A 15000-nucleotide genomic window follows, 5' to 3' on the forward strand; every position below is an offset into this window, starting at 1 on the left:
CAGCTACGACCGGTCTCGATGAAGACTCCACTCGTCTAGTCATCTGCGCAGAGGTGGTCCCTTGCTTCCACCGTCGTCTAGCGCTTCTCTCGTGTAAGGTCCCTCCCTTATACGCCATGGAAAACCCTCATGGAAACTCCTAAAGAATTTAACCAAGTCTTAATACAACATTCTCTAAAACCATCTCTTCTTCCAAACGTTCATGTACCACTCATACATTCTCGTTCATTCCACGTTCACATTCCGTACAGATTCAATATCCAAACTAACACTTAATCAATGAATAACACTCCCCATACAAAGCATGACCGTCTTAAACATAACATAAATGCGTAGCAATTATGTTCAAGAAATTCCCCATGAAAACCCGTGAACAATTACATCAAGAATTCTCTCAACGCTTCACACTAAGATTGGGTGCACTTTATACACACTAACCTTTACGCTCCAGCTATGTATTCCAACGTCAATAATATACAACATAGTAAATCATTTACCTTAAGAGACCCGTCTCTTGAAAGAGTACTTGTTCCCAGAACAAGTCTGACACACGCTGAACAACCTTCCCGGTTGGAAATCTCACACGCTGTGACGTTATTTACCCCAGACCAGCTACATGTCTCAAACACAACTCACATCAAGCTAAGCCAGTTTTACGTGCAACACCCGAAACACGTGAATAACGCCAGTCCGGTCAGCTACCCTCGCCTGTACAACATTTAGGGAGGTTAAAAACACGACGTGGTTTCACCTCACAAATATGCTACTCACATCTTTGTGACATCCCCCTTCCCGGGGACAAAAGAAAATTCTTGAGTTTTCTTTTGATCAAAGCAACCTTCTTTTTCCACACATCCCATAAACCTGTGGTATGCTCTGATCTACGAATGACCTGGACAACATGTCTGTCAACGTATTCCTGTCTCGTATTGGATGTACCTCGAACGCTAATTCTTGCCGTTAAAGACACCACCGCATCACATGTTTTGAAAATGTCAACCATCTTTCCAAACACCTGTTCCATATCATCCTTTTGACTATCTGTCAAACCAGGATCAAAAACAATGTCTCCGATTGTCTCTTCCTTCCCCTTAGGCAACGTAGGTAACGGCAACGTTTTCCTCTCCTCAGTCAGAGGGAACACTGCAACTTTTGCCTCTCCACATTTACTTGGGAAAACATCATGACTGCCACAGTCAGACCTCAGTGGAATGCTTTCGCGATATCCACTACTTACTTCCTCAACATCAACAACTTTCTCTGCACAAACTGCATACTTCTCATCCTCTCGTGACACACTCAACACCTCTTCCAATGTCTCATCTTCTCTCAGCAAACTTTTCAGATCCTCCTCTTTAACCGACAAATCAGGAGTAACCACATTTTTCAATGGCACCGGGGAATCCTCCAGTTTCTTTTTGGCTTTTGCCCTACTCGTACCACACACGACCTTCTCAAGTACCACCTCTTCAGTGATTTTCTTGTGACTTACATCAGCACACAATCCAACACCCTGCGTATTCCCAAGGAATAAATCTACTCTGGGTACCACACCCCGAAGATTACCTATCACTAGGTCAGCGACTGGGTCTGTGAGCACACAACATTTCAACTTTCCCTGAAAATATGGGGTATCGACAACCACTTCCGCCAATGAATACAAATCACTCCGTCCACTGAAACCCTTCACTTTTTGGACCTCTCCCTTTATGTACTGGCTTGGTAAGACCAACGACTTCCTTACCCCAGCTACATTAGCTCCTGATCGAAAAACAGCAAATTATACCGATGTCGCTAAGCGTCACGTGACTTTCAGCGATTTCAGCGAAACGCTACAGGAACTCCACCCACAGGGATTCCCTGTATACAGGGAAAACGCCTACAGGAACTCCACCTACAAAGAATCCCACTCTTTTGGTCGACATAGACACTTCAGCATAACTAAACGTGATGTAAAAACTCACCCTTCTTGTGTGTATATTTTTGTATTCTTGTTTTTGGAACGTTAGCAGTCTCATTGTTTTAGATTTGTCCACATTGTTCACAGTTTTACTGGACATACTTTCATAGTATCTCTGATATTAATAGCCTGAATTGATTACCGAGGAAACACTGAGAGATGATCCACAAAGAAGTCAAAGGTTGTTGTTTTTCTAACGTCTGATAGTTGTTCGGCTGTGTTACAGGAAATCTGCTGACTTCTTGCCCTAGCTTTTGATTGGTTTATGCAGAAGACAGTCGTCGCACTTATCAAATACAGTGAAACCTCTTTTATTGATCTGTATTAGGGCAACCTTTGAGCTACTACCGAGTCAGTTTTGCCCGACGGATTCTTTCCATTCTGTGTACTACTTGTACATGTCTGGTGGCGGCTTTGCGTATGTACAGCTTCGTGCGAAGAGGATGAAGTAAGTAAGTCTGACTACATGCACTACCGGAACAGGAAACCCTTATTAGCGCGATCACTGCGTCTCTTCTGTGCTTACGTCACTTGCCTCAGCCATACTGACGTCATTGTCGATTGGAGCAATCAATCACCGTGCGTCTCTTCTGTGCTTACGTCACTTTCCTCGGACATACTGACGTCATTGTCGACAAGTGCAATCAATCGTGCGTCTCTTCCATGCTTACGTCACTTTCCTCAGCCATGCTGACGTCATTGTCGACTAGTGCAATCAATCATCGTGCCTCTCTTCTGTGCTTACGTCACTGCAGCCAGACGGTGTCATCGCCCAGCAAAGACTGCTGGTGGTCGAAAGACTGGGTGGTGTTATCTCTCAAGTCGGCCTCGTGTCGAAACAGTGTGTAACCCAGTTGTCTTATAACACCGAAGCACTTCTCTTGTGCTGTCCTGACGAACAGCCAATCGACATCTCGTTTCCAGGCGCGTGACGCTTTCAGGGAATCCTCTCGCCATACGGAGTAGGGCACGGTTTTGTTGGTCTCTTTAAGCGCTTTGATTTGAGACACAGACGCAGACGTCTGCCTTCGAACGAGATTTTCCGCGTGGTTGTTCCATTTCAGGCCGATGAATCTGTACAAGAGCTTGGAAACTTTCACAGGATTTTCTGCCAAGGCTTCGTAGCGGAGCAGTCTTACCCTACCCGGATAGCGATGACGTAATTCTCTTAGAGAGCTGATGTCGTCATCAAGGCTGTTGCACATACCATGCACATAGCTGGAGTGGTTGTGTGCTTTTTCTTCCTTGAACACTTGAATCATCGACCACACCGAGGCGCGCGGATCTCTCGCCAGCAAAATTAGTACAAGATCCGGGTACTCCTTCAATAAGGGTTCAAGGTCACGAAGCCCCAGTCGAATGACCTTGATGAGTTTGACCTTGGCTTGTTGGCACATGGATTCTGTATGGAGCAGACATGCTGCATTAACAGTTGTGGTGTTCTTGCGGATAGCCTCTTCGGCACACCTGAAACATGACAATGGTAAACAATCCTCCATGAATTTAAGTACAATAACCAAAGCGCTCTTTTTCTAAAACCATACTAAGCTTAGCTATTTTGCCTCATGTGACTTCTGTGCTTTTACAAGTGTGATCTCACGTGTGTTTCTTAACAACAACAAAAGTCTATATCGTCGAACCACACAATCGTGACAAGTTATATAAGTATGCCATTCTTTGTTATTAGTACATAAACACACACACACACACACACCCGGTACACACACACACACACACACACACACACACACACACATACACACACACACACACACACACACACACACACACACACATGGCCGAACGCACCAACCTCTCTCTCTCTCTCTTTCTCTCTCTCTCTCTCTCTCTCTCTCTCTCTCTCTCTCTCTCTCTCTCGCTCGCACTCTCTCTCTCTCGCTCTCTCTCTCTCTCTCTCTCTCTCTCTCTCTCTCTCTCTCTCTAACTCTCATGCTCTGTCTCCCATCCCCAACCCCCTACTCTCTCACGTTGCAAATCTCCGTGTTCTCGGGAACTTCCGCAGGTAGATGGTGTCAAGGTCATTGGGGTCAAGGTCACTGAAGTGACAAGAGAGGAAGGAACGAAGCATATCGATGGCATTGCTTCTCCACTCCATCACTGCCTTCATTCCTTGCGTCGTGTTCTGTCTGTGGGATGATAAGGCGGAGAACATTATCAATGCATTGACGCTGAAATGAAAACTTTCAAGGTAAAGGCCAAGGTCCCTGTAGTGACAGGCGAGGAAGAAGTTTCTTGGTCAGTGTTATTTCTCCACTCCATCACGACCGTAATTCTCTTCGTCGTGTTCTGTCTGTCTGACGAAAAGGAAGAAATTACATATTGTAAACGGAAATGACGTTCCTGACATGACAGCTTTCAAAGTCAAGGTCAAGGTAACTGCGGTCAAGGTTATTGATGTGAGAGGAGGATGTCCTTGGCTTTACTTCTCCACTTCACCTCTACGTTTATTCCGTTCAGGATGTTTTCTGTATGTGGGATGAGAATGAGAGAAAAAACACAATTATGACGTGAAGCTGAGATGAAAGCGTCCAAGGGCAGTGGGCTCAAGCTCACTGGAGTAACAGGAGAGGAAGGGGCAAACTATGTCCTTGGCTTTACTTCTGTCCACCACTGCGTTGATTCCGTTAACTGTGTTCTCTGTGTGGGATGGTAAAGAGAGAGATAGAAAGACAAGCAAGGAAAACTACTCAAAGCTGAGACGGCAGCTTCCAAGGTCAAGGTCACTGAAGTGAGTGCATGACTAGAGGTTGGCTGAGAATTGATGGCCTTCTATGGCTTAGTCAACTTTCCGTCACAACATGTATTTTGATCTCAGAAGAGTGATGGACCAAGCATGTCAGGCGTCTTTTTGTCAATAGTCAGCTCTACAAAACAATCGTGATTTGATTTCAGCAGATGGTCAAATTTAACAAGACCATCAAAACTGCAAAGCAAGACTTGAAGTTGAAGACACGCATCTTAGCGCCCATTTGACAAAATAAATAAAACATTGAGTACCAACAAAACAACCCGCAGTTTATTATGTTTGGGGGATGGTATAAGTGTGATTAACATTTTCCCCAACGGTTGGTGGCATAAAACTAAAGTTCCGGTTAGGCTATATTTATCAAAATAGAGAATCTCATACACAGTATTACAATGAACACATTATGATGTACTTGTAGACGGTTTTAGTCATATGATTATTCGATGGATGCGGAATCAAAGCCGGAGGGGGGGGGGGCGACATTAAATATTCAAAAACGTAAGACTTCCCTCGGGCCATAGGGCCTCCCTATCACCGGATATTCAATGGGCCTCATCGATGTTAGCGTTGAATAACAAAATCACTCACTGTGTTCGACGCTCATAGTCCGCCCACATGTTAATCTCGGACCGACGCAGGGGTTCATACACGTAGTAGACGTTGGGTCCGTGGCTGATGATGTCACCGGTCAGACTGGACCCGCTGCGGGCTAGGCTCACCACAATGACCTTTCTGCTGACCCCGGTTGGATGTGGGTCCGCGGTGGCACTGCTATATGTCGTCGCTGTGCTTTGAGAGAGTTTCGCGAGATTCCACCCTCGCCTGTATGCGTTGTGTGGTTTTTGGTACTGAAGAGTTGCTGACCAAAAAATATAAACACAAAATGAAATAAAAATGAGTTAAAATTAATATTGAACAAAGATTTACCTTCAAGACTAACAGGAAACTATTCACATATTCAACTATTCAAGCTGTTAATAACATTAGGAAAACAATAACACTTTTTTGATCAAATCTTATCGTGTTGGAAGTTGAGCAACAACACACGCGCATGACGTTGGGGACTGAGCTTAAAATAAATGTCCGTGTGTTTGTTTTCGATGAACACGGTACTGCATGATTATTTTGTCTTACATTATCATCTCTCACTGGCAGCCTTGTTGTTGTTGTTGTTGTTGTTGTTGTTGTTGTTGTTGTTGTTGTTGTTGCTGTTCCTGTTGCTGTTGTTGTTGTTGTTGTTGCTGTTGTTGTTGTTGTTGCTGTTGTTGTTGTTGTTGTTGTTGTTGTTGTTGTACGTTGTGGTTGTTGTTGTTGCTGCTGCTGCTGCTGCTTCTGTTGTTGTTTCATTTCAATCGACCCACAAGTACCAGAGATCTAATCAAAGTCCAGACAAACAGACAGACAGACAAACAAACACTGATACTACAGACTGACTGACAGACAGACAGAGTGAACCCTTTAAATCCCCGAATATACGGGTGTGTAAAGTGTACTAACGTGTGTCGCGAAGAAAGAAGAAGAGAAGAGAGACAACGACAACCGCCGTCACCACCGCCGCCAACAACGACCACCTCGAGCGGATGGTTCTCATGTCGAGTTACTTCCTGCAAAAAAAAGCAAAACTAGAGGTAGAAGGTGGAAGTACCTAGAAAGTTAGAATAAAAAAAACCAAGAAAGGTAAGTTAAGTGAATTTTAAGTAAGATAAAAAAAAAGGTAAGTAAGTGAATTTTAGAACCTTGGCAGTCTCTTTGTTTTTGGATTTACCTAGGAAGTTGTCACATACATCATACTTATTATGTTGGCGCCGATAAGGCGAACATTGTTCAAAATAACCGTCGACTGTTTGTTTTTCCCCTATGTCAGTGTCATGTGCCTATGGCAAAGTTGGAGGGGGAAAGTGGAAGTGCCTAGGAAGTTGTCACATACATTATATTTGCGCCGATAAGGCGAACATTGTTCAAAATAATCGTCGACTGTTTGTTTTTCCCCTATGTCAGTGTCATGTGCCTATGGCAAAATTGGAGGGGGAAAGTGGAAGTGTCTAGGAAGTTGTCACATACATTATATTTGCGCCGATAAGGCGAACATTGTTCAAAATAACCGTCGACAGCTGTTTGTTTTTCCCCTATGTCAGTGTCATGTGCCTATGGCAAAGTTGGAGGGGGAAAGTGGAAGTGCCTAGGAAGTTGTCACATACATCATACTTATTATATTGGCGGCGATAAGGCGAACGCTGTTCAAAATAACAGTCTACTGTTTGTTTTTCACCCCCCCCATCATGTGTCAGTTGTGTGTGCCTGTGTCTCAGTCTGACCGGCCGTAATGATTACAAGATCTGGGACAACAGACGCAACATTAAGCCAGTACTTAGGTCACTCAGTCTGACTTGTACATATTGCGCAAACTGTAGCCTACACTGTCTCAGGAAAACTTCCATGCCGGATAAACAGCTTCAGCGTGGTTTGCAGTAATAACACAAAAGCTACGGTCCTCATAACGGGAAGAAAGCTTGTAGGTCTAGGAACATCCCTTAAACAGCTTCCCAAAATGCATGATGTAACAAAAGTTGGTGTCTGACATGTAAAAATGACGGAAATAATTATATCAACTCAAAGTTATGTAGTTCGAAAACACAAGGCTACGACACGCATAACTGTTGTGTTATGACTGCAAGACACGCTGCACATAGCTTTTTATCCGGCGTGACGTCAGTCCGTGTCCTGTTCATGAGCTGAACACGCACGTTCGCACACACACACACTTGTGCGAGCTTGCGCTTTCATGGCTTTGGCAAACAAACGGAGACAGACAGACAGAAATGACATTGGAAGGAAGGACGTGTTTTTAAAACAATGCGGATCGACGATTCAATTTGTTTTTCTCTATAGTAGACCCTCTATAGTAGACCCTCTATAGTCGACCCTCTATAGTCGACCCTCTATAGTAGACCCTCTATAGCAGACCCTCTATAGCAGACCCTCTATAGCAGACCCTCTATAGTAGACCCTCTATAGCAGACCCTCTATAGTAGACCCTCTATAGTAGACCCTCTATAGTCGACCCTCTATAGTCGACCCTCTATAGTCGACCCTCTATAGCAGACCCTCTATAGTAGACCCTCTATAGTAGACCCTCTATAGTAGACCCTCTATAGCAGACCCTCTATAGCAGACCCTCTATAGTCAACCCTCTATAGCAGACCCTCTATAGTAGACCCTCTATAGTAGACCCTCTATAGTAGACCCTCTATAGTAGACCCTCTATAGTAGACCCTCCCCCTTTCAGGACCTCAACAAGTATGAGACAATCAGGTCTTAAAAAGGATGGAATCTTATATATGGAGGTACAAGTTTATGAAGAGAAACTCTGAAGAAACAAGATCTTATAAATGGGGGGTCTTTAGCAGTGGGAGGGGGGAGGCCCGGGGGCGGGCCATTAAATGAGATCGATTGTAATACACAATTCGTATGTCTATGTCATTTGTGCAACATTCAAATATGGGAATTATTAATTCACGGGATTAACCGCCAATAATACAAGCCACCATGTCATTGACCTAAACCAAACACGTCTAAAGACAGTGTGTTTTTTTCCTTTTTTTATTTTAGTAAAGAAAAGTACATAATTAGGATACCATGGTCGAGAATACCTACGATATAAGCTTATCAACACTTTTAGCTTTAAAATTGTATACATTTGTTTTCAGATAAAGGATGTGTTGATGTATCCATTGGTTCATAATAAAATCTCTCTCTCTCTCTCTCTCTCTCTCTCTCTCTCTCTCTCTCTCTCTCTCTCTCTCTCTCTCTCTCTCTCTCTCTCTCTCTCTCTCTCTCTCTCTCTCTCTCTCTCTCTCTCTCTCTCTTTCATGAGCCTTTCAATAGAAAGTAGAAACGCGTTGTGTTTCAAAAAGGCAATGCAAAATGACAAACCGCCACAAAAACAAAACACAAACACACACACACACACACACACACACACACACACACACACACACACACACACACACACACACAGCCGTCACCATCACCACAACCACCACCACCACTGACCAGATCAGTTCACCACCACCACCCAATCACTGAACAAAATACAATAGTATTGCCAAGTACCTCAACAATTCACTATCAAAGACTGCCACACGTGTACAAACCTTGATGGGGCAGCTGCAATGATGTGCACACACTAGAGTCACATATCATACGTTCACTCACTGGGTCTTCGTAGCACAGAGGGTATCAGGCTGGGAAGTTAAACATGTGTTCTGAACACACAGGCGGTTGAAAGACGTTCGTAGATCCTGGTGGGAAATAAAGTTCTGTGCCAGTTTTTGCGAAGATATCATGATTATATTGGGCTGGGAAATTAAGCATGTGTTATGAACACACAGGCAATATAAAGAAGTACATCTGTACATCGATTTTGGTGGGAAATAAAGTTATATGCCAGTTTCTGTGAAGACATCCTGATTGTTTCAGGCTGGGACGTTTGCATGTGTTCTCGACACACATGCGCTAGAAAGAAGTACATATGTACTTTGATGTTGGGGGGAAATAAAGTTATATGCCAGTTTTCTGTGAAGACATCATGATAGTTTCAGGCTGGGAAGTTAGCATGTGTTCTGAACACACAGGCGATTGAAAGAAGTACATCTTTTCACTGATCTTAGTGGGAAATAATGTTCTGTGCCAGTTTTTGCGAAGATATGATAATATCGGGCTGGGAAATTAAGCATGTGCTCTGAACACACAGGCAATTGAAAGAAGTACAGTGATCTTGATGGAAAATACATTTCTATGCCAGTTATCGCGAAGACACCATCATTTTATTATAGCCAAGTGAACAGCACTTCACTGTAGGAATCCGTATATACAATAAGAGTCCAATTTACAGTGAGAACTGATTGTGGTACTCTTAGTCTTGCGGCTATGTTGTGAACGTATCAATGTTGTATTCTTATTACTATAATTATTATCAGTGCAGTGTTTGGCCCTACGCCAATGTTCTTACTATCGGTGTAGTACTAATGTCCATGTGTCACTAGCGCATCGCTTTGTCCAGTGACATTGTTTAGGTTTCAATTACAACAAGAACAAAAGCAAAAACAAAACCAAATGCTTAAAGGTCACAGTCCCGTATTGTAGTGGTTAAAACGTTTGCACATTTCTAAATAATGATCACGAATAAATGTCAACAAATTAATTGCATTAATTGGTGTGAAATAAACTGTTGAGCAAACAAGTAAGCAGTTGTTATGTGTTGCGTGAGGATAACCGATCCCGTATAGCAGCAACAACAACAACAACAACAACAACAACAACAACAACAACAACAACAGCAACAGCAACAGCAACAGCACACTAGCTTCAGCAGCAACAGGATCGACTACAGGAAGTGCCGTTTTCTCAATGCTCTTTTCTAGTGTGCTGTTATTCGTGGTTATGTTGTTGTTATCAGCGCTGTTTTCCAGTGGCTATATGCTACCAGTGCCCCTATCCGGTGGCCATAAGTGTTACCAATGCCGTTTCCTGTTGGCTACAGATGTTATCAGTGCCGTTTTCTGATGACTATAGATGTTATCAGTGCCGTGTTCTAGTGGCTACGTTACCAATGCCGTTTCCTGTTGGCTACAGATGTTATCAGTGCCGTTTTCTGATGACTATAGATGTTATCAGTGCCGTGTTCTAGTGGCTACGTTACCAATGCCGTTTCCTGTTGGCTACAGATGTTATCAGTGCCGTTTTCTGATGACTATAGATGTTATCAGTGCCGTGTTCTAGTGGCTACGTTACCAATGCCGTTTCCTGTTGGCTACAGATGTTATCAGTGCCGTTTTCTGATGACTATAGATGTTATCAGTGCCGTGTTCTAGTGGCTACGTTACCAATGCCGTTTCCTGTTGGCTACAGATGTTATCAGTGCCGTTTTCTGATGACTATAGATGTTATCAGTGCTGTGTTCTAGTGGCTACGTTACCAAAGCCGTTTCCTGTTGGCTACAGATGTTATCAGTGCCGTTTTCTGATGACTATAGATGTTATCAGTGCCGTGTTCTAGTGGCTACGTTACCAATGCCGTGTTCTACTGGCTACGTTACCAATGCCGTGTTCTAGTGGTTAAATACGTTGTTATCATTACTGTTTTCTGATGGCTATATATTTTATCAGTGCCGTATTCTGATGGTTATACAGGGTATCAGTGCCGTTTTCTGATGGCTATACATGTTATCAGTGCGTTTTCTGATGGTTATAAATGTTATCAGTGCTGTTAACTGATGGCTATAAATGATTTTGTCAGTGCTGTTTTCTGATGGTTATAAATGTTATCCAGTGCCGTTTTCTGATGGCTATATATATATATATGTTATCAGTGCCGTTTCTGATAGCTATTACTGTTATCAGTGCCGTTTTTTGGTAGCTTTAAATGTTACCAATGCCGTGTTTTGGTGACAATAAAAGTAACAATGCCGTTTAACTGTTGGCTATGTTATCACTGTCGCTTTATGTCGAGTGTGTTGTCAATGCCGTTTTCTGGTAGCTATTCAAGTTATCAACGCCGTTTTCGGTTGGCCATGTTATCAATGCCGTTATTTGTGGCTGTGTTATGAATGCTGTTATTAGTGTCTGTTATCGATGCTGTAATTCAGGGTTATGTTATCAGTGCCGTTGACTGAATTTCATGGTATCAGTGCCGTTTTATGGTGGCTATATGTAATTAATTATCTTTTATTGTGACAATCTTATACATGGGTGCGTCTCAGAAACTGAACCTTTTGTGTGTGCCATAATCAAATTAGCCCACAATTGAAACATACTGAATTTTAAATCATGATATTGGTATTTTTGAGAAGTAAAATGAATAAAGAAATAGTACAAACAAAACTGAGTATTTTGCATGATTATTATGAAGGTTGTTTTGCGAAAGAAATGATTAAATGCGTGAAAAATGGAGGTCTGATCTGTGACATGAACCATCAACTAGTTTTGTACCTCACTACAAGAATCGTTTAGAATGTCCAAGGACTGCTATTTTTGTTATGTGTGTTTGGTTTAAGTGTACTTGACAGTTGAAATGTTATTTTGTCCACAGAATTGTTTTTTTAAACGAAATTAATCGCTTGAAAGTTTGCCATCACTGTCGTAACATAGGTTTCCACACGCGTGCAACAGCAACAAGTCCTAAATTTGAACTTTAGAATTTGCATATTCATCTTCAACACGATCTTGACATGAAAGGGCATAGAAACTCGCTAAGTTAAATGTTATTTAAGTATTATTTTCTCAAAATTGCATCTGCAAACTAAGTTGAAAGTTGCGCAATATGACATGCTTCTTCAAAATTCCGTTACGATGGTGAACGGTTTTGCAAATAATGTTCAGAGTTTTGAAGAAAGATTAGAACTAGTTTGCGCGTAGTGACTTAGAGGTGCGGGTGACTACGCATGCGCAGTTACAGAGAGAAATAGTTCAGCTTCCAGCAGCGAAGAAAGATTTCGAGAATGTTTCCGAAGTCTGTGATTTTGTTACGACAGTGATCAACACCCAAGGTTCTTAAGAAAAGGTGAGTTTTTGCTGCTATGATATTCTATGAAGTGAAAGATTAGGCTAAACATTTGTTAATAATAGTTTTTCTTTCGATTTCACGTAGTCAAAACTTGACTAAATGTTTTAACATAGAGGGGGAATCGAAACGAGGGTCGTGGTGTATGTGTGTGTGTGTGTCTGTTTGTCTGTGCGTGTGTGTGTGTAGAGCGATTCAGACTAAACTACTTGACCGATCTTTATGAAATTTGACATGAGACTTCCTGGGTATGATATCCCCGGACGTTTTTTTCTTTTTTTCGACAAATATTTTTGATGACGTCATATCCGGCTTTTTGTAAAAGTTGAGGCGGCACTGTCACACCCTCATTTTTCAATTAAATTGATTGAAATTTGTGTAAAGCAATCTTCGACGAAGGCCGGACTTTGGTATTGCATTTCAGCTTGGTGGCTTAAAAATTAATTAATGACTTTGGCCATCAAAAATCTGAAAATTGTAATACATTTTTTTTTTTTTATATAAAACGATCCACATTTACGTTCATCTTATTTTACATCATTTCCTGATTCCAAAAACATATAAATATGTTATATTTGGATTAAAAACAAGCTCTGAAAATTAAAAATATAAAAAAATATGATCAAAATTAAATTTCCGAAATCCATTTAAAGGAACGGTAAGTGTCAATGTTTTCTTTAATTGTAAAAGTTGTATGTTCAATGGAATGGTAAGTCTGAACAAAATAATTACTTTATTTTGTTTTTAGCCAGTGAATGTGGGTGCATCAAAATCTTGATAGACATTAAACAAATTCATGTTAGTGAAACTAGTACACATATTGCATCAATCTTTAGTTGAAATCGCAGGTACTTGCATGTTTCAGGTGCAAGAGATTCGACCTGATGAACTGGTGGTAACGTTCCTTCGAAGGAAACCGGAGGGGAACTACTATTGCTTTCCAGGGATCGATGATATTTCCTTAGTCCCTACATCTGATGCAACCATGATTCGTGACCCCACCTTCAATGCCAGGGGGCATTATTTCTTTTAAAATAAATTAATTAACTGCAAGTGGCAACTGTTCTATATGTAACCAATGCCTTTGGTTTATTGTCTTAACAATTGAATGAACCACTTTTGAACATTTGCATTCTTCATGTCAAACCTTATAATACATGTCTGGTTGTTCGTTTCCGAGTTACGTCGGTGATGAACTTTTCATTAATGTTTCTCTTTTTGGGGGCAAAGTTTGCTTGATTTTGTCCAGCTTTTTTTCTTTCTGTTCCTGTTTTAGTGTTTGGCATTTTACCTAAGAAGAATCTGGTTGCAAAATCAGCTTCATTTAGTAAAGTTTGTGGGAAAAAGCATAACCGTTTCTTTGTTACAAAAGTGATGTTTCCATGTTACATCGGTGACCATTTTGCATTCTTTTGGGATAACTTTCTAACATTTTGTCTTAGAGCAACAAATCTTTGTATATATATATGCTATTGTGAAGGTTAAATGTCAATAAGACTGAATGAATGCCATGTATCAACATGTTCTGATCAGGATATCATTAATTAATTTTCATTTTTGTATTGAAATTTTGACGAATGCATGGAACTTTGAAAAAAACATTATATTGTTGTTTGCATGTAGTCATTTCATATTGAACTCTATAATGGCTTGTGATTCAACAATAATAACTGAATAAAAGTCGTTTTCAGCCTTATAAATGAATTTTTTTTTTCTTTTATTGTTTCCATGTTACACGGGTGATTTTGCACACATGGTCCAAATAATGCTCAATATATGGCAAACTAAAGGCAATGTTATATTTTTTCTTGTTTAAACTGAAAAGGTACACCCTGAGAAGTGTGTAAATAGTATTATCAACGTTTTCTGGGAAGATTTTACTTTTGGTGATAATGTCACAAACAGAGGACGAGATTCTGAGACGCACCCACATGCATTTATCGCCGGTGGATATGTTATCAATGCTGTTTTCTGTTTGTTATTGTACGTTTCAGTGTACTTCTAGAACAGCGGCCAATCCCATCACAGTTGATAATTTTGAGGAGGATTTCCGTCTGCAACCAAGGCACACTTGAAATGCCCCACTTGACTGTAGTGCTGCTTATTCAGAAAGAATGTGCCTGCATGCTTCCTTGTTGTATCCTCTCTTGCATTCATTTTTTCTTTTTGTACAAATGTCTTTTTTCATTTTTTTTAAATTAATTTTTCTCTTCAATTTTTAAATTTCAATCTCAATGTTTACATTTAGTCAAGTTTTGACTAAATGTTTTAACAAAGTAGTTTCGCCTCACGCGACTTGTTTGTTCCTTGTTCATGTTTGATTTTCATGTCCGTTCTTGTCGGGGTGTGTGACAACGAACATGTATTCTACAATGGTGACTGCAACGCCGTGGCAGCAACAGACTATAACGTTGAAACTTTTGGATCAACCTTTTGACAAAAGAAAACAAACAGAAACAAGTCATTTGAAGCGATATCAAAACATGCATTCAATACGTCAGGTTAAAACTAAAACTGAGATCAATATCAAAAATTACCGAGACTAAATGTTGTAAGTTTTGGCTAGCAGAAGCCGGAAACGGGTCACGTTCGGCTCCGCGAAGCATGCGAACGCAGTACCTGTGTTCTTTAATTGTGAGCATATTTTTAGAGTAAACGTGATATATTTTTGGATTCAGGAAATGATACAGAATAAGATGAAATCTGTTTGGAT

General features: G+C 41.1%; 1 protein-coding gene across 1 annotated transcript; it reads right to left on the reverse strand.

Moving 5' to 3' along the window:
* Nucleotides 1–1201: 1201 nt before the first annotated feature.
* On the reverse strand, nt 1202–8945 carry LOC138978486 (carbohydrate sulfotransferase 5-like). Its single transcript, XM_070351227.1, has 5 exons — nt 8882–8945; nt 6225–6331; nt 5316–5586; nt 3949–4107; nt 1202–3427 (listed from the first exon to the last, which is right to left on the reverse strand). Exons 2-5 carry the CDS (start codon nt 6316–6318, stop codon nt 2707–2709), a joined length of 1245 nt encoding a protein of 414 aa, XP_070207328.1. The 5' UTR covers nt 6319–6331; nt 8882–8945; the 3' UTR covers nt 1202–2706.
* Nucleotides 8946–15000: the final 6055 nt, after the last annotated feature.

The sequence above is a fragment of the Littorina saxatilis genome, linkage group LG10 (genome assembly GCF_037325665.1).
Source record: "Littorina saxatilis isolate snail1 linkage group LG10, US_GU_Lsax_2.0, whole genome shotgun sequence".
Classification (NCBI taxonomy): Eukaryota; Metazoa; Mollusca; class Gastropoda; order Littorinimorpha; family Littorinidae; genus Littorina; species Littorina saxatilis.

Excerpts from the sequence above, each read along its gene's own strand:
- LOC138978486 (XM_070351227.1), bottom strand. The coding sequence starts at position 6,318 with ATGAGAACCATCCGCTCGAGGTGGTCGTTGTTGGCGGCGGTGGTGACG. Across the intron at positions 5,587-6,224 it reads CTTCTTTCTTCGCGACACAC|CAACTCTTCAGTACCAAAAA; the intron begins GTTAGTACACTT and ends TTTTTTGGTCAG. Across the intron at positions 4,108-5,315 it reads GACTATGAGCGTCGAACACA|ACAGAACACGACGCAAGGAA; the intron begins GTGAGTGATTTT and ends ATCATCCCACAG.